The sequence below is a fragment of the Lynx rufus genome, unplaced genomic scaffold, assembly GCF_022079265.1.
Source record: "Lynx rufus isolate CCGP_SWC_20201006 ecotype Redwood Valley unplaced genomic scaffold, mLynRuf1.p SCAF_6, whole genome shotgun sequence".
Taxonomy (NCBI): domain Eukaryota; kingdom Metazoa; phylum Chordata; class Mammalia; order Carnivora; family Felidae; genus Lynx; species Lynx rufus.
The window spans coordinates 71,253,881-71,281,313 of NW_025814878.1; the positions used below are offsets into that span (position 1 = coordinate 71,253,881).

The 27,433-nt window shown below is 35.1% G+C and overlaps 1 protein-coding gene across 1 annotated transcript in view; it reads left to right on the forward strand.

Moving 5' to 3' along the window:
• Positions 1 to 27,433, forward strand: part of ME1 (malic enzyme 1) — a 191,385-nt gene that overhangs the window by 76,819 nt on the left and 87,133 nt on the right. The window contains exons 4-6 of the mRNA XM_047102453.1: positions 878 to 953; positions 6,709 to 6,870; positions 18,400 to 18,503. Coding sequence (XP_046958409.1) covers positions 878 to 953; positions 6,709 to 6,870; positions 18,400 to 18,503 — 342 coding nt within the window. The remainder of the gene's footprint in view (positions 1 to 877; positions 954 to 6,708; positions 6,871 to 18,399; positions 18,504 to 27,433) is intronic.

A 27,433-nucleotide genomic window follows, 5' to 3' on the forward strand; every position in this document is an offset into this window, starting at 1 on the left:
ATTGGGAGAAACATGTGGAGGGTTTCTGGGATGCCTGCAAGGCTCTCTCTGCTTAAATGCTATTATGTACAAGGGTGGTTGCCTTATAAAAATTCACTAAGCTGTACATTGGTTGTATCTGGCTCTCTGTATTTGAGTTACATTTAACAATACTAAAGTAAAGCTTTTAAATGAGATGAAGATATTGAAGTTCATTTTTAATTTTAATTTTCAGTTGTTAGGTTTTCATAGGAAATGGGAGGCAGGAGAGGCAGTGTTAAAGACTTCAATTGAGTCTTAACAGAGTTGAAAACAGCAACTAAGACTGCAAATCAAAGAATTGTAACTTGGGTATTTGAACTTAAAAAAAAAAATCAAGTAAGTTTCACACAAAAGGAGTGCCCAGCATTCGTCAGTCACTCCAGCCAGTCAGTGACACCAGTCACTCCAATACAGGCTTTCATCTTCACACTGTGACTATGTAATCAAGTGGCGTGTATACTGAAAATGCCTGTTTACATATACTTCATCTTTTTCTAAGTGCTTTTATGTATATTATTTAATGAAAGCCTAAATAAATCTATGAGTGGAATTGATAATGCTATTTAATTCTCTGTATATAAAAGAGTGAATGCTTCTTTAATTACAAAATCTTAAAGAATATGTAATAAGAATGAACCTTTATTATTATAATCTACCTTTAATGTCAATACATTATTTAAGGTAATTTCTCCCTAATTTATAAGATTCCTAGCTTTTAAATGTGTAAGGAAATAATTTTCACTAGTTTGATAAAAATGGAGGTGTATCAAACAAATTTGAAAAAAATTTTAAATATTCATGGTAGTTTCACAAGTCTGAAGTAAATCAAAACTACCTTTTTTTTTTTTTCTGTCAGGGGTCTCTTTATTAGTATCCATGACCAAGGGCATATTGCTTCAGTTCTTAATGCGTGGCCAGAAGATGTCATCAAGGTAAGTTATCCAATTTTTCTACTATGGCAAATTTGTTCTTTTTTCTATCCTGTAACATGCTGACAATTTTCATGATATCAGATAGCATTCACTAGCTTTTCTAGTGAATGTCACCTAATTTATATTCCTTTAATTTTTGCATACTGGATTAATTTTATCCTGATACCATTTAGAGACTAAGTTTCCCCATTATTTTTATCTAAGTTCTTAGTATTTCTTTGTTTATTATAAATGATAAGTGTTGAATAAATGTTGAAGTTGCCTCTGAATTTCTTTAAGCAAAATCCTTTTTCACATTTGTTGGGTTTAATCATCCACTAAGAGGAACACAGGTACACAAAAAATCCATTTCCTTTACCATTTCCTTTACCATTGTGACCTTAAGTAGCTCATCTGACTTTCCTCTGTGAGTGAGCTAATGAAAATAAAATAAGAATAGTATCCAGCATTTAGTAGCTTTCAGTGCGAGACACTACCTGGATTAACTCTTACAATTATCACAATAATTCAGTGAGGAAAGGAAAGGGGAGTGTGCTCCACAGTAGTGCAGGGTGGCAGTTGGAAGGTGCATGCAGGCCTCAGAGCCCTTGCTCTTGGACATGGACCCTGTCACCTTCCTTGTCTCAGGAATGTGAGAAGTACTTGTCCCTGCCTTGGCTCTTGTTCGTCTGTCCTTCCTTCCTTCCTTCCTTCCCCCCTTCCTTCCTTCGTTCCTTCCTTCCTTCCTTCCTTCCTTCCACGTGCCAAGCACTTTGTGCTATGTTTTTGGAGTAAGAATGAACAAACTGATACTTTTTAGGGGTGCCAGAGGCACTTCAGCTGTGACTTCTTTTTTTAAAATTAATTAATTAATTATTTTTATTATTATTTAAAAAAAGTTTACATCCAAGTTAGCTAGCATATAGTGCAACAATAATTTCAGGGGTAGATTCCTTGATGCCTCTTACCCATTTAGCCCATCCCCCCTCCCACAACCCCTCCAGTAACCCTCTGTTTGTTCTCCATATTTAAGAGTCTCTTATGTTTTGTCCCCCTCCCTGTTTTTATATTATTTTTGCTTCCCTTCCCTTGTGTTCATCTGTTCTGTGTCTTAAAGTCCTCATATGAGTGAAGTCATATGATTTTTGTCTTTCTCTGACTAATTTCACTTAGCATAATACCTTCCAGTTCCATCCACGTAGTTGCAAATGGCAAGATTTCATTCTTTTTGATTGCCGAGTAATACTCTGTTGTATATATATATACCACATCTTCTTTATCCATTCATCCATCGTTGGACATTTGGGTTCTTTCCATACTTTGGCTATTGTCGATAATGCAGCTATGACTTCTGAAGCATCACCCCCTTACTGATCTTTCTTTTGAGCAGTCATGGCTAAAATTGATTCACTTTGCTCTTTGAGGCTTATACCAGGCAAACTTGTAAAGCAGAATGTTTTTCATGATTTCCAGTCTTCCCAATTTTTTCACTTTTTTTTTTTAACCTAAGTTGCTTCCTTAGCTTTTTCTCCCACAAGGTAAACTGCACTGTCCACAGATCCTGTCCTTAGGAACTACCCCCAAAATGTGTTAATTCTGTGAAGTATAAAATGTCTAAGAAGGACACGTACAATTTAACTGGAATCTAGAGAGAATTTTAAGAATGAGTCAGTATAGAAAATAGTTCTAGGGTAGAGAGGGCTAATTAATATGGCTATTAATATTAATAATTAATATCCATATAATCATAACAGCTAGGCAATACAGTCACCTTTATGTTTTTCCTAGCTCATCTCTGAATATTTATCTTCATTAGTAGCCTACCTTTAGTCTTTCAACTCTTAATATTATATTAGGCCCTCACTGACATTCTTGATCTTAACTACACCTACTATTATTTTAAAAGTCTAGCATAGTATCTGACACAGAATAGGCACTTAAATGGCAGCTGTTTATATGTAATAGAATATTGAAGAATAAGATGTCGTCTCTACTGTATAGTTGAAGGCACACATAAAACAAAGGCAATCAATTATTAGACAATATGTACGTAAACTGGTATAAATTGTAAATTCCATATTCATTCAGAGGATAATGTCATTCAGAGAAGGCTGAAACAGTCAAATTGTTTTAGCAAAATTGGAACTTAGATTTAGCTTTGGATAATTACAAAGGGAAGAAGATCCTATCTTAGGAAGGGAAGAGATGCATGTAAGTATCTGGTTCAGGAAGAGAATGGTGTATTTTTGTGCAGTAAGTGATTTGGATGCCCTGAACAAAGCTAAGTGTTAATGTTGAAATGTAGTGGAATTCAGATTTCAAATTATTATGAAAGTTCTTGAAATTCAGAAAGAGGTGTTTAGACTTGAAATAATAGAATGTCATATTTAAAGAAGGGGACTGGCTTTATGTAAGTAGTGCTTGAGGAAGGTGCATCAGAGAAGGAAGAAGAGGCAAGAGTGTTGCACCCAGGGTGACCATAGTAGAAAGGCCCTGGGGAAGGAAAAGAAGGAATGAAGACAAGACATATGGTGAGGGTGTCTGTGTGTGTGCCGGAGAACCCCCGCATGTTTCATACAGAGTTACTAGTCAGGTAATGCCCAGATAAAAATTGACAGAGTGGGATGAAGGTTGAATTTGTGAAATGCAGACATCACTGAGAGAATTGCAGTTGTCTTACTGAGATAATCCTGCTGTTGTGACTTCACTGTTGTATAGAAGACATCCAGCTGCTTGATTTTCCTTACGTGGGAGATAGAGTAGGTAAAAACAAAAGCCAAGGGAAGGTCAATATAATGATAAGCTGTGTAGATGGCAATTTTATGTATTTCAGAGGGTTCCTTCACTATTAAGATCTACCCTTCAATGTTGAAATGTTTGCAAATTAATGCTCCAAATGTACATTTGTAACAAGGCACGTAAGCTGCTAAAATAGCAAATGCCTCAAAACATTTTAAAAATTACTCAAATAGCTATCACCTTTATAAATGTCCATGGCATATTTATATAATAAAATTAATAGCTCAGGATGAGAGAAGAGCTTAGGGAATAAAATTTATGAAGAAAAAGAACATTTTTCTTTGACTTTATATGTAAGACATAGATTTAGTTTAATTTAGATGTGCTATAAAAAATAAATGGAAATACTATGTTATTTTCAACCTCTTCTTTTCTTTCGAGAGAGAGGGTGCAAGTGAGCAAGGGGTAGAGAGAGAGGGAGAGAAGTGGGACTCATGCTCACCCAAAGTGAGGCTCGAGCTCACCCACAGCAGGCCTCCAGCTCACCGGAAGCGGGACTCAGCTCATCCAATGCAGGGCTCAAACTCACAAACCGTGATTTCATGACTAAGGCAAAGTCAGATGCTTAACTGACTGAGCCACCCACGCATCTCTGGATGAAAATCACAAGTAGCAACTCCCTGGGTCTAAATATCTTTAATGAAACCTGGAAAGCATTATATACATTATTATTCAGATCATATCTAAGTTATATGACTATGTTGCTGTCCTAAAATATCTTCTGAAAATATGTAATTAAAAAAATTTTTTTAATCTTTATTTTGGGAGAGAGTGTGTGAGCAGGGGAGGAGCAGAGAGAGAGGGAGACAAGAATTGGAAGCAGGCTCCAGGCTCCGAGCTGTCAGCACAGAGCCGGATGTGGGGCTCGAACTCATGAACTGTGAGATCATAACCTGAGTCGAAGTCGGATGCTTGAAGAACTGAGCCATCCAGGCGCCCCATATTCTGAAAATATTTTTAAAATATATGCAGGCCAACTGGCTTTACCTGTTTAAAGGACACATTTATAAAAATATACATTATCAGCGATAGATAAAAGTACCTCTGTTTATGATAGTATGATAAATAGAACAATCTCAAATATGTGTTTGAAGTATTTGGACTTTGGAAATTTGGTTTTAATTTAAAAAGCAAAGTTACCATTTTCTGCAGTATTTGTTTATCTTTCTTATCTTAAATCAGAGCCAGCTAACCCAGTGATATCAAGTTGCCTTCTTCAAAACAGCATAACCTATTGACCCTTTGCGATTAGACATGGAAAATTTGACAAAGATCATGTCTTTATGGGATATGCAAAAATAATTTTCACCCACTTCTCAAATGTATTTATTTTTAGGGCAGTTCTTTAAGAGCTGCATAATATAGGTGAACAGAAATGTAAAAAGATCTCAAAAGTATATTTAAAAATTTTTTTCAGTTTATTTATTTATTTTGAGAGCACAAGTAGGGGAAGGGCAGAGAAAGGGGGAGAGTCTCAAGCAGACACTGTGCTGTCAGCATAGAGTCCTGTGTGGGGCTCGAACTCACAAAACTGGGATCATGATCTGAGCAGAGAAATCAGTCAGATGTTCAACTGATTGAGCCACCCAGGTGCCCCTCAAAAGTATATTTTAAAATATGTTCTGCACTATAGCATAGTGGAAAAACATTGTACTAGAGGTTAACATACCTGGTTTCTGGCTCTTTGGTATTAACCAGGTAAATACCTCAGGCAGATGATTTCAGTTCTCTGATCTTAATTTCCTAATCTATAATATAAGAGGGATGGACTAAATATATTCTAAATTCCCCTTCAAAAATACTATGACTCTGTAAAACTTTTGATGATAATAGTATTGATAGCTACAATTTGTTGAGGATTTGTAATATACTAGGAACTATGGTTAAGTACTTTGCATATCATTTTATTGAATCATAGATTTATTCAATTAACTAATGTTTATTCATTGTATACTATGTGCCAAATGCTGTGCTTGGTGCTGGCGCACAGTAGTGAACAAAACAGTGGGATCCTATTTTTATTCACCTCTTCTGTAAAGTATCTTTATTCTTCCCATTTCACAAATAAGAAACAGAAAATTTAATTTGTCCATTTATTTAAGGTCAAATGACTGACATTTTCCCAAGGCTCCATGGAAATAATGAGTATAGCAGTTTATAGAAAATCTAATAAATTGTGTCTCATGAGATTGGTTTTGCTTAAATTCATATAATGGCCATGAGTCACAGAACAAGGATGTTAGATGTGTTAATTTCACACAGATCTCAAATAAATTAGAAATAAAATCTCCTCATGATTAAAATGTATGACTCCTAGATATTCAAGGTGATTGGAAAGAAATACACAAAATTCATTGAGTCTAGTGGAAGATTACCAGGTAAAAGAAGTAGCAGACTGGACTTGGCATATTTCAAAAATGGTAGAACAATATCCAGTGGTTAGGTTGCTAAAGAGGATAGTTCAACATTGCTCTGAAAGTAGGATGTGTGAAAATTGCTGTGAAAATGGTGCCAAGATGCATAAAGTAAACATCAAAGCATTTGGAGGATACTTAGCAGTCATGCATTATTTAACTAGGGCACTCCCAAAATCATGCTCAAAGTGGATGGTACTGGTTTCAAAGCTTCTCTCAGTTTCACTTTGAGCTCCTAATTCCCTGTGTCTTCCCACTCACCACAAAAGTTATTTGACTCTTTATGTGCATATCGTCTCTTCTCTCTTCACTAACCAATTAATCGTATATATGTATTTTTTAAAAAATAGTTTAAAAATACATATCAACTTTATTTCTTCCCTCCACTCTTCCACACTTAAGATCATATAAAATCTCTTACATGTATATTCAATTTATGGTTTTTGATAGCTTAATATTTCATTACATAAGTAGAGACTTCTACTTCAGAAGTAGCGACCAGGAACTGTGCCCCTGGATTTTCAAACATCTATTAATAGATACTTTTTTTTTTTCTTTTCTAGGCTATTGTGGTGACTGATGGAGAGCGTATTCTTGGCTTGGGAGACCTTGGCTGTAATGGAATGGGCATCCCTGTGGGCAAGCTTGCACTGTATACAGCCTGTGGAGGGATGAATCCTCAAGAATGTCTGCCTGTTATTCTGGATGTGGGAACAGAAAATGAGGTAAACAATTTAAGTCTATAAGACAGATGAATACCTTAAAATATAGCACCAATTCTTGCGTTTTGAGCTTTTTTCAAGAACTTCATGAAATTCATTCTTTTCTGTCTAGTTCTCCCTCCCTCCTCAAACTCTTCCCCTAAGTCTTATAAGAAAATTATTCTTTCTCTTTTCCCTTTTTCTTCCCCTTCTCTATAACAAGATTAATCCTTTACTAGCTCTTTAGTGTTTAGTATCCTTTGATGAACATTCACACCACTATTCTACAGAGTATATGTTTTACTTTAGGAGATCATAGTTACTTTTTAAAATTATTGATTCCATACTATGCAGGAACTAATCCCAAAGGATTTACTAAGTTTAATCAGTGTGAAATGTAGTTTTAAAAGTCTGTTTAAACCTGTAGTAGATGATTTGGAATTTAGTGTTTCTCATTCCTGGATCAGTATTTTAGAATCTTAAAGTTGTATATCAGTACACATTTTTGTTCATCCTTTGTTGCTAATAGTTAGATTCATTTATAGTGATACATACTAGAAATTAAAGGTAGAATATGTACAGTTTTTATAGTTGTTTTCTTCCCTTCTAAAGCAATTGACCCATTAGTAATATATTACCTTGAACAGTTTTTATATTCATTAATAGAGAAAGTTATAATTTTTAACTTCCTATATATGTGAATGTTCATTTAACCTTTTATAAAGGAAATATTTTTGTTTTAAGTTTTATTTATTTATTTTGAGAGAGAGAGAAAGAGAGAGAGCACAAGCAGGAGAAGGGCAGAAAGAGAGAGGGAGAGAGAGAATCCCAAGCAGGCTCTGTGCTGTCAGTGTGGGAGATTGCCCAAAGCTGACTTTCAGGCTTGATAGTTCACTAAAAGGACTCAGATCTCACTGAAAGCTATTATAGTCACAATATAATGTATTATAGAGACAGGATATAGATTAAAATCAGTGAAAGGAAGAGATGCATAAGACAGAGTCTCAGGGTTCCAAATGTGAAGATTCTATTTTCCTTTCTGTGGAGTCAGGACAAGTTACCCTGTGGTATTAATGTGTGAGATTGATATGTAACCCCCACTGTTCAGAGTTTTTATTTGGGCTCTATTACCTAGACATGATTGATTGATTGATTGCCCCTGTGAACTCGGGCACCTGTTCGACCGATTACATTTGGACCAAAGTCGCCCACCCCAAGTCACATGGTAATTTTTTCTGGTGTGGTCAGTCTCCACCTTGTGACAGTTAGTTGGGGCTCCTAGGCTGTTAAGTAAAATGGTCAGGCTCTATCCAAAATGGTTGAATGCTTGTGAATCATGTCACAGATTTATGTAAACAATAGACAAAAATATAAGAGACAAACACACAAAAGGAAAAATAGGTCTAAATTTTAATGTTAAATTAAGTAGAATTCAGTTGTAAACTCATATAAGATTATGGATTTGATCATTCAAACTTTTAAGGAAATGTAGCTCCTGTACTCTATAAAATGTTCCAGAGTATATTAAAATTCATAGCTTCACATTTCATTTTGAAAGGAACATAACCTTGATATCCAAACCTGGTAAAAAAGAAAAATAGCACATAACAAGAAACTGATAATTTGGCTCATGTTTACCCATGTTCCTACCTTTACCACTTTCTAGGTGTGTACTCTTGAAAAAGTTACTGAACTCTTCAGTGCTTCAGTTTCCTTCATAAAATGAGTACCTGCTTATAGAGTTACCACAATTTAATACTCTTAGAGTGTTTATGATTGTGATTAACATTTTGTAAGTACTTATTAAATGTTAGTTTTATGAATATAGATGCAGGAACAAAAATCTTTCATAAAATACTGGCAAACTGAATCCTGCAGAATACTTTTAATGTCAAAAATTATTCAAACTATTAGCAACATCATAATCCATGGTGCTATATTAGAGGAATTCCTTTAAAGTTATCAAGACACTTGTTATCACTGTTCTCTTTGATTATTCAGAAAGTACTAGCCTTTGCAATAAGACAATAAAAACAAAGGTGATAGTTTCCTGGAAAAGACACAGTTTTCATTATTTATAGGTAATATGTTTATTGATGAAAACCAAGAAAATCAAGTAAAAATTATCATGACCAAATTAGAGCCATCAGAAAAGTGATTGCTTGTAAAATAAATATTTTCTTTTAATGTTTGTTTGTTTTTGAGACAGAGAGAGACAGAGTATGAGTGTGGGAGGGGCAGAGGGAGAGGGAGACACAGAATCCAAAGCAGGCTACAGGCTCCAAGCTGGCAGCACAGAGCCCAATGGGAGGCTTGAACTCATGGACCATGAGATCATGACCTGAGCCAAAGTCAGACGCTTGACTGACTGAGCCCCCCAGGCGCCCCATGCTTATAAAATAAATGTTAAAACTCAACAGCTTTTCTAAGTATCTGTAATAACTAATCAACAAAAATTGTTCCATTTGCAATAGCAACAATGTTTATTCTGCTAATGTTATATGGTATTCAAAATTTTAAGCAAAGAAATAGTGATATTTGATTTGGTTCATCAGAAGAATGATTATTTTTAAGTATACATCTGTCTTCTTTTTTTCCAAAAACTAATAGAGGTATGTTTTATTTATTAAGCAGAATATATTTTGTTTTTTAGTTAACTTTTTCATAATTTTATTCACTTTTGGGACACGTATCAACTGTATTTTGTTAACAATAAAGCACTTATATATCAGGAAGAATCGAAGCCATTTAGATTCTAGATTAACTTTTCTGTTGCTTAAAATAGATAGAAATGCTCCAACACATGATTTTATTTTTCTGTTAGCTATTGAAGTTCAAAATCTGTTAGTAACATTCTAACTTATGAGCAATATAACCTGAATTTTTATGTTTATAGCTCTTAATTAATATATATTGGAGAATAGTGAAATATTTAGATTGAGATGAGTTGCTAACTCTTAATGTTCTTATTTAATTCATTGTGACCCTTTTTTCTTTTTATTTTTACTGCTGCTTTACTGAGAAGACAAAATTCACTACGATATGACAGTGTAAAATATAATGGAGTTTTTATGTTGCTGCTTTATGTTCCACTTTCACATGTGGAAAATTGTTTGCTGTGAAAATATTCCTGTGATAAAGACTTTTTGTTTTTCCCTGTGGTAAAAGCTTTTAATCTTCTGTCTTTTGTGAATCTCTGTCCAGTTTGGCACCTCATGGTAAAAATATACAAACAATTGATAAAATAACTTACTTCCTTATCCAGAATAATGTAGGAAAGTTTGAGAACTAGATCCGTTTTTATAAATTATAAATGTTTCGTCTTTTATTATAAATGCCTATATTGAGTAGTAATGAAAACAGGAAAGAAATTAGGAGTCCATTGATAAGACATTCTTCACTTGGTATAAATCATACTCACCTGACTTCTTAAATCTCTGCAGCTTTCACCTAAAGAAGGTTTAAAGATCAAAGACAGTAATGGAGTGCCTGGCTGGTTCAGTTGGGAGAGCATGTGACTCTTGATCTTGAAGTTATAAGTTCAAGCCCCATGTTGGATGTAGAGTATTACTTAAAAATAGAATCTTAGGAAAAAAAAAAAAAAAAAGAACAAAGACACTGAAACTGAGCCATAAAAGTGCTTGGCTAAAAAATACTCTTTTTCTTTAGGTTAATAAAGCAAAGCATTCATTTAGTCAAGATATATGTATATCTGTCTTATTTTTCATCCGTTACTTTATAGATCACATTTTCTTTATGTTCCTTGTGAAACAGTTGCTGTGTACAATTTACTTCAAGTAAATTTTCTTCAGTTGTCTTTTAACAGCATCCCATATTCAGTTTCTTTTTAAATCATTATTGCAAAATCTTTTTGTAGTAATCATGTTTATTATTTGTCTATTTTTCTTATATAAGTGACCAATATCAAAGTTTGCTGTTTGACTAAAGATGTGAGTAGATGTTCCTTGTGTCCCCTACATGCTGATCTAGGTTTTATTAGGTCTTGAAGACTGCTTCATGTATTATGTGGTGTATTTTCTAGGGCTGCCAAAACAGTACTACAAACTGGGTGGTTAACCAGTAGAAATCTATTTTCTCAGGGTACTGAAGGCTAGAAATCCAAGATCAAGGTGTTGACAGGGTTAATTTCTTCTAAGGTCTCTCTTCTTGGCTTTTCTTCCTCTGGTTTTTCTCCAGTGTCTTCACGTGGTCTTTCCTCTGTGTGCATCTGTGTTCTAATATTTTCTTACAAGAACACTGGTTATATTGGTTTATGACTCACCCTAATGACCTCATTTAACTTAATTACCTCTTTAAAAGACTCCATTTCCAAATATATTCTGAGGTGTTGGGAGTTAGGACTTCAACATATGATTTTGGTGAGGACGCAATTTGGCCCATAACATTTGGTCACTCTTAAAGAGGGCATGGGCACTTGTTTTTTGCATAGTTATTCTTTATTTATGAAATCATTGCTCTAGGTCTCAGATTTCTGATTCAGGTTTTATGTTTCGTTTGCCCTTTGGTTTATGTTTACAGTGTATCTAGATCTAGAATCCTTACTGGAACTTGAACTCACAAAGTCGAAGCCTTCTTGCATTCAGAAAATTCCCCCTTGTCTTCCAGAAACTGTTCTTCATATTTGGCATGAACCAGCTATGATGGAGAGAAACTGAAGAAAAACCTTACAGACCTTATGTCATATATAGCTACCATGTATCTTTTAGCCCTTGCACAGAAACTAGTGTTGGCGCTAAAATGTGGCTTTAATGTGTTAGTTTTCTATTGCTACCGTAAAAAGTTACTACAAACTTAATGCCTTAAACAATACAAATATATTACATTATAGTTCTATAGGTCAAAAGTCTGACACAAATCTCAAAAGGCTAAAATCATTAAAGGTGTCTACAGGGCTGTGTTTCATATCCTGTCTTTTCCAGCTTCTAAAGACTGCCTCCATTCCTTGGTTCATGGTACTCTTTTTCCATTTTCAAGCTAGCAATGTAGTGTCTTTCTGGCTTTACTTCCATTGTCACATCTCTTTCTCTGACTACAGCCAGGAAAGATTTTTCAATTTTCAAGACTCACTCTTAATCACATCTCCAGTCCTTTTTGCTACATAAGGTAACATGTTTACTGTTCTAAGAATAGGGGAACTCATTATTCTGCCTACCATTGGGTCCCAGATAGAATGTCATTTGTCCCTCTACCCTCCTTCATTTCTGTCTTCTTCCTTTCATATTATGGGATTGCTTGTCACTTCAGACAAGTGATCCTGCACTGGAATGAACACTAATCATTACAGTAAAGTCAGAGGAAAGAAGATCGCTCAGTTTCCAGGCTTTCGGTTTGTAGTGTCACGTGCTTACTTTTTGTGGTCTCTTTTTATCTCATCCTCTCTAAATTAGATGATAATGGATGGTATCAAGAATTTCTTTATTTTTTGAGATACTAAACCAATGCCTTGGAAGTGAAATGAGGTCTCTTCAGTTTGGTTTATACGCACTAAAACTATCAGGAAGTTCTTGAAGTTTGTGATCTATTTAGGAATACCCATTATATAAACTAAAATAGGACAAAATATTTACCTGAGACAGAAACCTTTGGGGAAGTAGAATACTTTTATTTTAACTTAATAATATAAATTTGAAATTGGTGGTTCTCAATATATGTTCCATGAAGCAACTACTTCAGAATTACCAGGGTGCATGTTAAGAATGCAAAATCCTGGGGTGCCTGGGTGGCTCAGTTGGTTGAGCATCTGACTTCCGCTCAGGTCACGGTCTCATGGTTCGTGGGTTTGAGCCCTGTGTTGGGCTCTGTGCTGACAGCTCGGAGCCTGGAGCCTGCTTCGGATTCTGTGTCTCCCTCTCTCTCACTGCCCTCCCCTGTTCACTCTCTGTCTCTCTCTCTCAAAATATAAATAAAACATTAAAAAAAAAAAGAATGCAGAATCCTGGGCCCTGCTTCAGATTTACTGAATCACAGTCAGATTTTAATCACTTTTACTTCTACCACTTTTTAAAATTTGTGCCAGCTCATATGCATGCTGACATTTAAATATTGCTTTTATGCAATATTTAAAATTTTATGTCTCAGACTCTTGACTGAATGTTGGCAGTTGGTTTGCTTAATTGTACTGATGATATGAGCCAGCAAAATAGCTAAAATTATATACTATTTACAGAACCTGATTTTTTAATTTGAAAATGAGTAAATAACAACAAAGAAAATGATTATCTGTATATTATAAATAAAACTTAAAAACAAATGCTAAAGTGGGGAGTGTTCATACCATTACAGATAAATATTGATAATATTCTGAATATTTAGAGAACACTTTGAAGTCAATAAGAAAATGTCAAATGTGAAATGTAAAAATTGCCTAGGGACATATGGGCATAGATAATTTACAAATGAAGAAATAAAAATGATCAATAAACTTATAAAAAAACATTTAACAGTATTAGAAGAAAAATACAAATGAATGCTACTTGACAACATTTTATATATACAAATATATGTATTTTTATATATTTAATATTTGTGTATTTAATATATATTTATATGTATATTATATATATATATATATACACACACACACACACATATTTATGGAAAGATAATACTTTTACTTGAAGCTGCAACAAAATAGATATACAGACAGTTCCTGACTTATGATGGTTTGGCTTAGGATTTTTGGATTTCACATTGGTGCCAAAGCTATATGCATTCAGTACAAACCATACTTCACATTGTGAATTTTGATCTTTTCCCAGGCCAGTGGTATGTGGTATGATCTTCTGTCTCTCTTGTGATGCTGGGCAGAGGCAGCCATCTGCAGCTCCCAGTGAGCCACACGGTCACGAGGTTAAACAGCCAATACGCTTACATTCTGTACCCAGACAGCCATTCTATTCTTCAGTGGAGTATTCAAGAAATTAAAGGAGATATCCAGCACATTATTATAAAATAGGCTTTTTGTAGATGATTGTGCCCAAGTGTAGACTAATGTAAGTGTTCTGAGCACATTTAAGGGAGGCCAGACTAAGCTATGCTTTTCATAGGTTAGGTGTATTAAATGCATTTTCAAGATATTTTCAATTTATGATGGGTTTATTGGGATGTAAGTCTATCATAAGAAAGATCTGTACTTATGTGTCATTGGGTGGAGATGTTAATTTGTTCATCCTTTCTAGGAGGCCAGAATTTGAATACAGACCACAAGTTTTTAAAGTGTTCATCTAATGACCTGAAAACTCCTCATGATATATTCTATGTGAAAAGGGGTTATAAAACAGTCTATGATATTGTCATACATTTGGAGAGATAATATTCTACATGCATAGACATAAAGAAAAGGACCTAGAAGAATATGCATCAAGATACTAGTAGTCAGTAGAGATTATTGGTATTCTTTGTTTCTAATTTTACTTTTCAGTGTTCTCAAATTTTCTGATAGGCAAACATTGCCTTTGTAATGAAAAAAGAATCCTTAAAATATTAAGAAACTTTTTTTCTGACTACCAGATTTTTGTAACTTGTTGGAAAAAATCTGAATACAGAATATTTAGGGTGTTCACAGGATAAAAATCATTAAATTTAGGATATGTCCACAGATACAGGATGCCTGGCAACCCTAAACACACACTAACGTCTATTTAGGAATGAAAAATAAATTATTTTTTTGATTCTTAAGAAAATATTTTTTAATTCTCCATCTCCATATTGGAAAGGCAGGAATGTGAGAGATCAGAACAAGGTGAAAGTTGATAATGATTTCTGTTAGCATTAAATAAATGAATACTTTGAATAAAAATTTCCAAGTTTCCAGAAATGGGATATTGTTAATGAGTAACTAGCTTCACCAGTGTATTCCCTCCTTCTCTCCTTTTTGGAACTCTCTTATATTTCCATATGTTTTGTCTTTTACTGTTTTTCCCCTACTCTTTTTCCTTCTTTCATGCTTATAAGTCGTTAGTGACACCACATGTATTGTATGTGACATCTCTTGCTAAAGAAAGTCTAACCTTTTTTAAGTGTTTGCTTGATACCAAGTCTTTCATTTATTCTCCATCAAAGATGTATTAAATGTTTACTTATGGCCATAAGAAGTTTTTAATACAATGAATTAATATCACTTGTATGCCAAGCTAGTTGGTCTATGGAGCCATTATCAAAATTGGGTAATCTTGTTAAATTGTTTTGTGTAGATACTAATTTTTTTGGTCAGAAAGCTCTCCATGAATGCACTCAAGCCTTAATTGTCATGACATTTTTTAAAAATAGTAACTTTTGACAAGGACATTATGACTGGAAGAATTTTATAACTTCCTGGTTTAATTCAAAAGCTTTATCTTGTTTATAAATCTTCATAATTGACCCTTCATTGTAGTCAGACTTCTTTATGATATATACTTTAATTATTAGCATGGGAAAGAATGAGAGAAAAGAGAAGAGGGGACGTGTAACATCTTTTCTCAATTGTGTTCTTTTTCTAATTCACATTTTCGAAGTCCAAATATATTCCACACATGGAGAAGGTATTTTAATTCTGGCAGCCATTAGTAGCTCATTGGCACTTCAACCTCAGCTTTTAAGAAGCCTGCCAGTAGATTGTTTAAAGTTTTCAGGCCTCACAAAACAGCTGGGCTTTACAATAGCACTGTTTTAGATTTTACATTTCGTCTGAAATACATTTATATGATTAAATATGTTAACTTCCAGCTAGTTGGAAAGCCTTAACTCATTGTTGTGTAGTACATTATAAGTAGGATGACCACATAATCTATTGGCCAAACCCACTGAAAGAGGATGCTGTTAATAACTATACTAGGATAATAGGTATGAACTGGGCTGTAATTTCTGTTGACTTTTAGCAAATCCCAACTCAGATGATTCAGATGGTTAACCTTTTAACATCACAACACCTGCAAAAACATATCATTTATCCATAATAAACCACATCCAAATTTAGTGACTTCTAACAATTACTATTTTATTAATGTTATTGATTCACTGGGATTGGTAGGAAGGCCAGGATGCTTATCACAGCCTTTTTCCATCTAGATTCTCATCCTTCACAAATTGTTTACATTCTACATGTAAAATATGCACATCTCCATCCTAGGTTCCCAGAAGTTTCATCCCACAACAACAACAGGCCCAAAGTTCAGGATCCTGTCATCTAAATCAGGTCTAGATGCAAATGAAGCTTCTTGTGTTTTATTCCTTGGTGTGGCTGCTCTTAGCTATTCAGTGGTGAGGCAGGAACAGAATAACCATAATCAACACTTCGATTCAAAATGGGAGGAATAAGAATCATATTACTCTCAGTGGCTCATGGCAATTTATTTATTTATTTATTTATTTATTTATTTATTTATTTATTTATTTTTTAGATATGAAATTTATTGACAAATTGGTTTCCATACAACACCCAGTGCTCATCCCAAAAGGTGCCCTCCTCAATACCCATCACCCACCCTCCCCTCCCTCCCACCCCCCATCAACCCTCAGTTTGTTCTCAGTTTTTAACAGTCTCTTATGCTTTGGCTCTCTCCCACTCTAACGTCCTTTTTTTTTTTTTTTTTTTTTTTTTTTGCCACTGGACACATGTTGCCAGGCTGCCTACCTAGGGGGAGGGCATATTTTTTGAAGGGGGCCTAGTTGTGTTTCCTAAGAGTGGTTCTGTAGTTCATTGTTCTTTTAGGCTTTTGGATCTGAGTCTGAGCTCTTGGCGTTGTCCTTTGAGCTATCCCTCCTTTTCCATAAGAAATGGCCATGTTGCAGCTGAATAGCTTTCTCTGTCTGCTCTCTGCCTGTGGAAAGTTGGGGGCCCAGAGAAGTATTTTCATTTTGGAGTGTCTCTGTTCCAAATCGTCCAAATAGTACAGTACCCTAAAAAATTTTTTGAAGACTTTTTATATGAGACTGTCTACTTCATTAAAGAACGGACTTACTCATAATTCTTTTCAAAACAGACCTTCTCCTGACATTGGCTGCCATATCAGAATGCTGCAGAACCAGTTCTTTTTATCTAGTCAAGATGGTCTGTTAGGCTCCAATTTAAATCAGAGTTTTCCACAAAAGGTGTGCTAACTACACAGTTGAATCTTTGACTGCAAGCCTGATTTTACTTTGGAAATCTTTCACAAGCAAGTCTTGTGTCCTCTGTATTCTCTTTAAATTTTGCTCACAAGCTAAACATTTCCTTATTTACCTCATCTTTGTTTTGACTTTATCATACAGCTAAGAGAAGCCAATTTACACATTCAGCATTCTGCCCGGGTATCTCCTTAGCCAGATTCACAAGTTCTTTAGGTACATCGTCTGTGTTTCAGGTTACAGAAGATGACAGTTTTTCCATTGTTTCACTATAACATGACATAGAATGCAATTTTCTTTCTAGTCCACAAAAGCAGTTTGTCTTTTTAAATTTGTTTCAGCAATATTTTGTAGTTTCTAGTGTATAGGGCTCACACACATTCTCCGAAAAATATCCCTGTGAATTTTATGTTTTGGAATGCTATTGTAAATGAGGTTATATATTTTATTTCATTTTCAACTGTTCATTGCTAGTATATAGAGATACAGTTGATTTGTGTATGTTGATCTTAGATCTACTGTGTTAAATTCACATATTTTTTTCTAGTGGGTTATTTTGTGTGTATAGATTTCTAAGTATTTTTCATTACGTGATCATGTATGTACAAATAAAAACAGTTTACTTTTTTCTTTCCAGCCTATATTCTTATGTTTTCTTTTTCTTGCCTTATTGTAATGGCTTGGGTCTCCAGTATAGTGTTGAATAGTGATAGTAGATATCTTTGCTTATTTCCAGTCTTAGGGGAATAGCGTCTAATCTTTCACTGTTAAATATATTATTAGCTGTGGTTTTTCCACAGATGCCCTCTATTAGCTTGAGGAAGTTCCTACCTTACTGTTCCTACTTTACTGAGAGCTTTTGTTGTGTATGCATTTTATACATTGAAAAAATTGATCTCATAAAAAACACTATTACTTATACCAAAACTTGAACAGAGTAAACTTGAGCTTTGTAAAATTTAAAAAGTTTAAGAAAACTTTAGTTAAGGCTAAAAATTTATTTTTAATATCAGCCAGTTAATATATTAAAACTGTAATTAAAATGCTTGTTGAAGATTTTACTTTCAAAAACAAAATAAATCTAAGAAAAGAATTGGTATCTTTCCATTTCCTAAACTAATGTAATACTTCAAAATTCAGTATTATTTTTCTATATGATAAACTTTGCCTGTAAAGTCTGAATTGAAGTCTTCTAATTAGCACTACTGAGAGATTTTAATTCCTTTTATTATCCCCAAAATAAGGCAGAATGTTTTAATGTCTAGTAATTACTTTTCTTATTTGACATATGAATACTGTAGATATGTAATACTAATAAAATATAATACTCTGTAGGTGAATTCTGCCTCAGTATGGAAAGATTTTATTTCCATTTCTAAGCTCAGAAAGTATGAATGATATACCTATAATTATTTCTATATCTATGGTAACTTTTTTTTTTAATAGGATTTACTTAAAGATCCGTTGTACATTGGGCTACGGCAGAGAAGAGTGAGAGGTCCTGAATATGATGACTTTTTGGATGAATTCATGGAGGCAGTTTCTTCCAAGTATGTATAATCTTTATTTATCTTTATTTGAATTGAATTTCAAAAATTTAAAGATAACCTAACATAATAAACTACACAAGTATCCAAGTTTGGTGTAGTGTGTTTAGTAATTGGAAGGGATTTGTTTGAAATGCGGGCACACGCACACACACACATACACTGTCATGGTTATTAGTGACTAAATGATAAAGTCATGTATCTGTCTCAAAAAAGATTGTCTCTGGGGGAGCCTGGGTGGCTCAGTGGGTTAAGTGTCCCACTTCAACTCAGGTCATGATCTCGAGGTTGGCGAATTTGAGCCCTGCGTTGGGCTTCGTGCTGACAGCTCAGAGCCTGGAGCCTGCTTTGGATTCTGTGTCTCCATTTCTCTTTGCCCCTCCCCCACTTACACTCTGTCTTTCTCTCTCAAAAATAAACAAACATTAAAAAAAAATAAAAAAAACTGTTGTCTCTGTTGCTATTCCTGAAGATACTTTTACAAAAATCTTTAGATCTTGTGGTTATTGAAATACATGATTATGGTGAAGGAGGCAGTAGTCAATGACCAAATTACCTGAGCAAGACTTTCTGTGATTATTGGCAGTCTGTACTTCATTTCTGGCTGCTGATAAAATGTGATCTTTAGTCATCTTTGTGGGTGTATCTGACCCTTTTGTGGTAGGAGAAGCAGAGGAAGTGGGGAGCAAGTGTGAGTTAGTATAAGCCACAAGTCCAGAATGGTGTTTAAGAAACAGGACATCCAATCACAGTTCATGAGTCTCTGATTAAATCTACAGTATATGATTAAAGTGCACTACTGTATTTCACCTAGTTTCAATAGCACTTGATTGTGGGCCAAGTACTACTATAAAGTTTTCCATTTTTTTCTTTCAACAAAGAAATTTCCACCATAATTTAGTAATGTATTCTGCGATAATTTTGTCACACTAATGGACAGTCATCCCATTTGCTACTACCACAAAAACCAAGTACTATTTTAAAACATATACGTTGCCTTGGTTTTTCATAGAAATAAACTCATCATTAGAATGAGCTGTAACTAGAGACATACTTCTGGGTTTTTTTTAGTGTAAGGTTTAATTTTAAGAAGTTGTATGCAACAGCAGAAAGTGCTTTTATCAGCTTGCACAATATTTAGAATATATTGAGTCTTCTATTACCCAAGGTTTCAAGGAAGAGTATATTTGCCAGTTAGCATGGGCTACTTTTTAAACACACATGCCTGATTTATTTATTGTTGTTATTAACTTACTTGGTTAAGCTGTACTTATTCATAGAAATAGTTGGAAAACTGTACAGTTTAAGCTCAAGATTGCATGGTACAGTTAATTCCAGTTAGATACTTAAGGGAACACTGATTTCTGCCAATCCCCCCCACCTCACCCAATACTATGTTGTATTTTTTTCTAGTAGTTTAATTTCTAGTAGTTTCTCATATATAATGTAATGTTTTGAAATTACCTATAACTTTTTAGGTAGCAACACTAATCAGGAGATTATGTTAGGGGTGCCCAGCTAGCTCAGTTGGTGAAGCATGCAACTCTTGATCTCAGGGATTGTGAGTTTGAGCCCCACGTTGGGTGTAGAGATTACGTAAAAATAAAATTCTTTTTAAAAAACCCCAGAGGAGCACCTGGGTGACTCAGTTGGTTAAGTGTCTGACTTCGGCTCAGGTCATGATCTTACAGTTTGTGGGTTTGAGCCTTGCGTTGGGCCCTGTCCTAACAGCTCAGAGCCTGGAGCCTGCTTTGGATTCTGTGTCTCCCTCTGTCTCTCTGCCCCTCCCACACTCATGCTCTGTCTCCATCTCTCTCTCAAAAAATGCACTAACATTAAAAAACAAAAACAAAAACAGGGAGTATGTAGGGAACATTGTGCCACTATAAAAGAAGAGGAAAATGCCGTTCTTAGCATAATTGTTTTTATTGTCTATTTGAGTAAGTAGAGTCTATCTTTATATACACGACTTCAGTATACTTACAAAGAAACTGCTACACAAGTTTATGAACATAGTTTGTATGTCTTATATACTTAATATACTTAATACTTAAATGCTGATGAAATAAAATAGAAATAATTCTATTAGAATCAGTGAGAAGCTTTCTGGAGAAAATGAGATATGAGCTAATTTTGAATGCTCTGTGTCAATATAGAGTCAGAAAAGCTTTTTTTAAAAAACAGTGAATTGAAGGATTACCTAAGATCTTTGATAAGGATATAGAGATTGATGAAAAGTCAATAATTTTAAATGCAGAGAGCACCTGTATATCAGGAATTCTATATGGGCTCTTCCCAGAGAAGAATCCCAAAGATTTTTCAAAAATATTTCTAGCATGTTGCTGCTTTGGTAAAAGTTTTCTAGAAGAGACACCAATTAAATTGGGAAATGGTTCTGAAGATAAGCCCAAGATTATTTAAAAAGAACATGTAACTTAAATTCAAGGTGGAAGATGACTGTTGCAAATTGACTTACTCAGGAACCAGGTTCCGAGATGGAGTTCATTAAGGAGTACCTTTGGAATGAACCCCTTTGCAAGGGAGGGGACGGAAATAGGAGTGGATAAGAGAAGTTGAGCTGCAGTGTGGAACCACCAACAGCTTTGGATAACTTCATTGGAATCATCCTTGCATTCCAGTTAGATACTTAAGGGAACACTGATTTCTGCCAATCCCCCCCTACCTCACCTAATACTATGTTGTATTTTTTACTTATTACATTCTCAGGGTTGGGTGGGTCAATTTCAAATTCTTCCTCTTGACTTTCTTCACAATTATAGCTCTTTACCTCCTAGGCCAAGGACTTTATATGGGTGTTATGGCACTTACTAAGTCTGTTCTGATTATGCATTTGGGGACTGAGGAAATCAGTCTGTAGTCGTAATGGATGGACCCATTATGAACTAGACTTTGGTCAGGGCTCCGTTTATTACTGGCTTCCAAACGCCTCTACTCTAATGAGGAGGTTGACATTATATAGATGCTTTAGGTCTTCTGATATCACTGTCAACTCTGTGCCCTTGACATGTTTGGGTATTCCCTGTCCCCAGAGCACAGTTACTGAATAAAGGGCTATAGGTTCCATTGGAGGAGGATTAAGGGAATTATTACCCTGTATTCTTGCCATGGTGTTGGAAGACCTTTCCCTCTGGATATTTTTTAAGTTTATTTATTTATTTTGAGAGAGAGAGAGAGAGAGAGAGAGAGAGAGAGAGAGAGAGAGAGAGAAAATGAATCCTAAGCAGGCTCCACACTGTGAGCATGGAGCCCACCATGGGCCTCCATCTCACGAGACACGAGAACATGACCTGATCCCAAATCACGAGTCAGATGCTTAACCGACTGAGCCACCCAGGCACCATCCACCCCCCACCCACCAGGCTTCTAGATGGTTCTGAGTTAAAAAATTAGGTCAGGTTTGGAAACTGAGTGAGAGATTGTGACTTCACTGGGGCAGTTTCCCTCAGATTTGTTCATTCATCTATGATTTATTTTGATTGTACATATTGAGTAGTAGCCTTGTCAGCTGTTTTGCCTCTAGAGATGCTGTATTTTTAAACTATCTCTCTGTGGGTCAGCCCCTCACTAACCCCAGCTTTGCCACTCTAATGATAATTATGTCCACCTAGCTTCTCATGGCTTCTGACCCTTAGCTGGTCCTATCATCCCCATTGCTATCATTGACCCTAATTCTTTTAACAGCCTTTCCTTCTGTCAGTTCTGGCCTTTAGAAAAGAACCACCACAAAACTTACTAATGTGGATATCTTCTCATTGGCATATTCCTTATTGCTTTGTATATGGTGTGTTTTCTGGACCTTCAAGTGGAACATAGTAATTTGATGGGTTTTCTGGTCTTACTTAGCACGTGCATTCTAGAATTACTCTCAGACACTCATGATCCCCCTTCTGCCATCTACCACAGCATTCCTGGCATTTCAACAATATTTAATATGAGCCTTTACCTGCTCTGTTTCCAGGAACCATCCTAGTAGTGAATTTATACCATCTCCTGAGATTCTTACTGGTTGTAAATCCTGCATCTCAGGATAGTGCCTTCTAATCGCTGAACTCTTATCTAATACTTAAATTCCAGCCCCTTTGAGCAGAATTTAATCTCATATGTACTCTTCTGACTAATATAAAGTAGCTAGATCTTGCAGTTTCTTTGTGGAATATTCCCTTTCTTCCTTTGTTAGGCCTAGTATGTCTTAGGTGGGTTATATTGTGACATAACCCTGGCTATAGGCCCAAGGGTCTGGAGAGGAGGTGAAGGTGGATGGAGGTTAGGAAGGCACATGTTGTCTTAGGAGGGGGAAGCTTCTGTGTATGTGATTCCCAAGAAGGAAAGGGCAGACCATTTTTGTGGCTTCAGAATGTTTTAGGGAATCTGGAAATTCAAGATTTTGGGAGGCATCAAACCAGACATCTCATCTCATGTGTCAGGATCCAATCAGGAACCTGACTTAGCAGATCTACCTTGTTAAAGTTTTGGAGTGTTTGACCACTCTGATGATTAATGCCTTATTCCTGGTGATTAACTTTCTCTGCTCAGGAGCTGTAGGATCTGAGAGCATTTTTGTATCTATTAGAGAGGTCCTCTGGCTTTTACATTACTCAGTACCCTGTCACAGCATTCAGTATAATGACATTTAGATAAAGATAAAAATTAAGCAGAAAAAAAGTTTCAAGGTAGCTGTAATTAAGGCATATCTTAGAATCTGTTCAATAGACTATTTCTGATATTCTGTTATCAAGTCATATGACAGACAAATGCTGGCTCCTGCAAAATATTTTTGGTTTAGAAAAATTGGCTACTAGGGGCACCTGGGTGGCTCAGTCGATTAAATGTCTGATTTTGGCTCAGGTCATGATCTCACTTTTTGTGATTTTGAGCCCCCACATCAAGCTCTGTTCTGGCAGCTTGGAGCCTGGAGCCTGCTTCAGATTCTGTGTCTCCTTCTTTCTCGACCCCTCCCCTGTCTCTTTCTCTCTCAAAAATAAATAAACATAAAAAAATTAAAAAGAAAAAGAAAGAGGGGCGCCTGGATGGTTCAGTCAGTTGAGCATACGACTTCGGCTCAGGTCGTGATCTCACAGTTTGTGAGTTCGCGCCTCACATCAGGCTCTGTGCTGACAGCTTGGAGCCTGGATCCTGCTTTGGATTCTGTGTCTCCCCATCTCTCTGCTTCTAACCCACTTGCATTCTGTCTCTGTCTCTCTCAAAAATAAATAGATATTAAATTTTTTTGTAATAAGTAAAAAAAGAAAAGAAAAGAAAAGAAAAATTGGCTTTTGGAGCAGGCCATTGAATTCCCCCAACTACCTGTGCCCTAACAGGAGCTAGATCTCTGTGGTAAAAGTGTCTTGTCAAACTACCTAGTTTTTCTTCCTTATTGTTTTGATTCATTTTTCATTTGTTGAAAGTCAGGCACTGTGTTTGGTGCTGGGGATACAGGGATGAATAAAACAAAAATAATCCCTGTCTTTCATATAGCTTATTCTTTACTAGAGAATACAGATAATAAACAAGTAAACCAGCAAATAATCAGATGAAACAATGAAATCGTAATAAATGTAACAAAGGAAACAAATTGCTGTCTAAGAATAATAGGTGACTTAATTTATGTAAATCAGATGAATGTTATAGATGTAGTTATCTCTTTTTGAGCATAGGTTTTACTTTTATTATGTTTACTTTATTAATAGATACAGGTAATTTCTGTTACAAAGTCTATTGCTAAAGTCGTGATACTCTTTCAGTTATACTTTTGTTGAAAATTAGGTGAGCTCTTTGATTACAGTTAGGTAAATTAATAAACAACAGAAAAACTGAATTCAGAAGTACTGATAAATTAGTCTGGATTAATTAGCCTGGTTGTTAATCAGCATCTCCAGGTCTGTTTTCCTGGTACTTGCCTTTTCAACAGTTTCATCAATTGGGCCTAGTAATTCTACATCTGAGAGTATAGTTAAGAAAATAATACCAAATAAAGAATGAATTTGATGCCCAAATATATTCACTGAGCATTTTCATTTTATGATTTTCTTCCCTTTGTTTCCAGCACACTCTCTTTGGCTTCCTTCTACCTCAGTGATGGCCCCTACACACTTTGCTTGTCTTGTTTATTCTCATCCCCCTAACCTCTATACTTTAGTGTGCTTCAGGGTTGGAGCTTAAAACTCTTCTCTTTACTATTATCCTCACTTCCTTGGTGACCTCATCTAGTCATTCATCTTTTTGGCAAGAGGGAGTTTTTTTCATGTTTATTAAAAATTGTTATTGAAATATAGTGACATACAATGTTATATTGGCTTCATTTTTTAAAGTAATTTTTAATTTTAATTCCAGTATCGTTAACATACAGTGTTCTATTAGTTTCAGGGGCACAATATCGTGATTCAACAATTCTATACATTACTCAGTACTCATGTGATAAGTGTGCCCTGCATCCCCATCACCTATTTCGCCCATCCCCCTACCCCTACCTCCCCATCTGGTAACCACCTGTTTGTTCTCCATAGTTGAGAGTCTGTTTCTTGGTTTCTCTCTCTCTCTCTCTCTCTCTCTCTCTCTCTCTCTCTCTCTATTCCCTGTGCTCATTTGTTTTGTTTCTTAAATTCCACATGAATGAAATTGTATGGTATTTGTCTTTCTCTAATTTATTTTACTGAGCATAATAATCTCTAGCTCCATCCATATGGTTGCAAATGGCAAGAATTAATTCTTTTTTATGACTGAATAACATTCTGTTTTGTATACATATGCCACATCTTCTTTATCCATTTGTCACTTGGTGGACACTTGAGCTGCTTCCATAGTTTGTTGCAAATAATGCTGCAATACATATAGGGGTGCATATGTACTTTCAAACTAGTGTTTTTGTATTTTGGGGGTAAATAGGCAGTAGTATGATTACTGGATTATAAGGTAGTTCTATTTTTAACTTATTTCACTTTCAGGTGTACTATAGAGTGATGCAACAATTCTATACATCACACAGTTCTTACCACGGTAAGGGTAGTTACCATCTGTCACCATATGTTATCATAATATTGACTGTATTCCCAAATGCTGTACTTTTCATCCCTGTGATTTATTTATTGTACAACCGGAAGTTTGTAACTCTTAATCTCCTTTACCTATTTCACCTATCCCCTACCCCTCTCTCGTCGGGCAACCACCAGTTTGTTCTCTATATTTGTGAGCTCTTTTTGTTGTTGTTGTTTTGTTATTTTGGTTGTTTGTTCAATTTTTAAAAATTGAAGTATAGTTGACACACAAAGTTACATTAGTTTCAAGTGTACAACATAGTGATTCAACAACTCTATAAATTATGCTACACTTACTGCCAGTGTAGTTACCATCTGTCACCATACACTATTAAAATACCATCAACTGTATTGCTTTTATCTTTTACCTCTGTGACTTATTCATTCCATAACTGGAAGCCTGTACCTCTCATTCTCCTTGCCTCATTTTACCCATCTGTCTTGCCTCTTCCCTCTGGCAGCCACCAATTTGTTCGCTGTATGTATAGGTTTCTTTCTGTCTTTTTTGTGTGTTTTGTTTTTTAGGTTTCACATGTAAGTGAAATCAAATGGTATTTGTCTTTCTCTGACTTATTTCACTTAGCCTAATACTCTTTAGGTCCATCCATGTTCTCACAAATGGCAAGATATCATTTTTTTTTATGGTTGAGTAATATTTCATTGTGTACATACACCACATATTCTTTATCCATTCATCTATTGATGGACACATGGGTTGCTTCCATATCTTGAGTATTATATGTATAACGCTTCATATTTACATATTGTGTACAAATATGTAAATATATAAATAATTGCATATTTATTGTAAATAAGGATGCATATATCTTTTAGAATTAGTGTTTTTTGTTTTCCTTGGATAAATAGCCAATAGTGGAACTACTGGATCATATGACATTTTTGTTTTTAAGTTTTTGAGGAACCTCCATAGTCTTTTTCACAGTGATTACACCCATTTACATTCCCACCAGCAATGCACGAGGCTTCCCTTTTCTCTACATCCTTGCCAACGCTTGTCACTTCTTGTGTACAAGTATACCAGGAAGAAGTCTCGTATTTCAAAGAATTCCTTCTTCTCATGTAATTTAATTTTAGGAAATACTGTGTTAAGGTTCTTATAATCCTTGCATATTGTCAAGCATATATTAAAATCACCAAGTGTATGCATTCCTTACATATATATATTTGTTTTTCTGTTTATACTTTTCATAGTAGTATTTTTTTAAATTATGGTATAATTGGTATATAACATGTAAGTTTCAGGTATACAGCATTAATATGACATTTGTATACACTACAAAGTGATCACAACCAAAAGTCTGGTTACCGTCTGTCACCAACAGATAACCCTCTTTAAAACCATTTGCCCGCTCCAACTCCCTTTCTTCTTGCTAACCATCAATCTGTGCTCTATGAGGGTTTTTATTTTTTTGTATTTTTTGTCTGTTTCTCTTTTTTAGATTCCACACATCAGTGAAATCAGTGTTTGTCTTTCTAACTTTGACTTACTTTACTTTGCAAATTCCCACAAGGTCCATCTATTTTGTCACAAATGGCAAGATTTTAATTTTTTATGACTAAGTAGTATTCCATTGTGTGTGTGTGTGTGTGTGTGTGTGTGTGTGTGTGTGTATCTTATCCTCTATCTATTCATCTATCAATGGACACTTCAGGCCAATTCCATACATTAGCTACTGTAAATAATGCCTCAGTGAACATAGGGATGAATATACCTTTTCATATTAGTGTTTTCATATTCTTTAGATCAATATGCAAAAGTGGAATAGCTGGATCATATGCTGAATGTATTCTTAAATTTTTGGGAAATCTATACTCTTTTGCATAGTTCTGCAGCAGTTTAAATTCCCTTTTTTCCACATC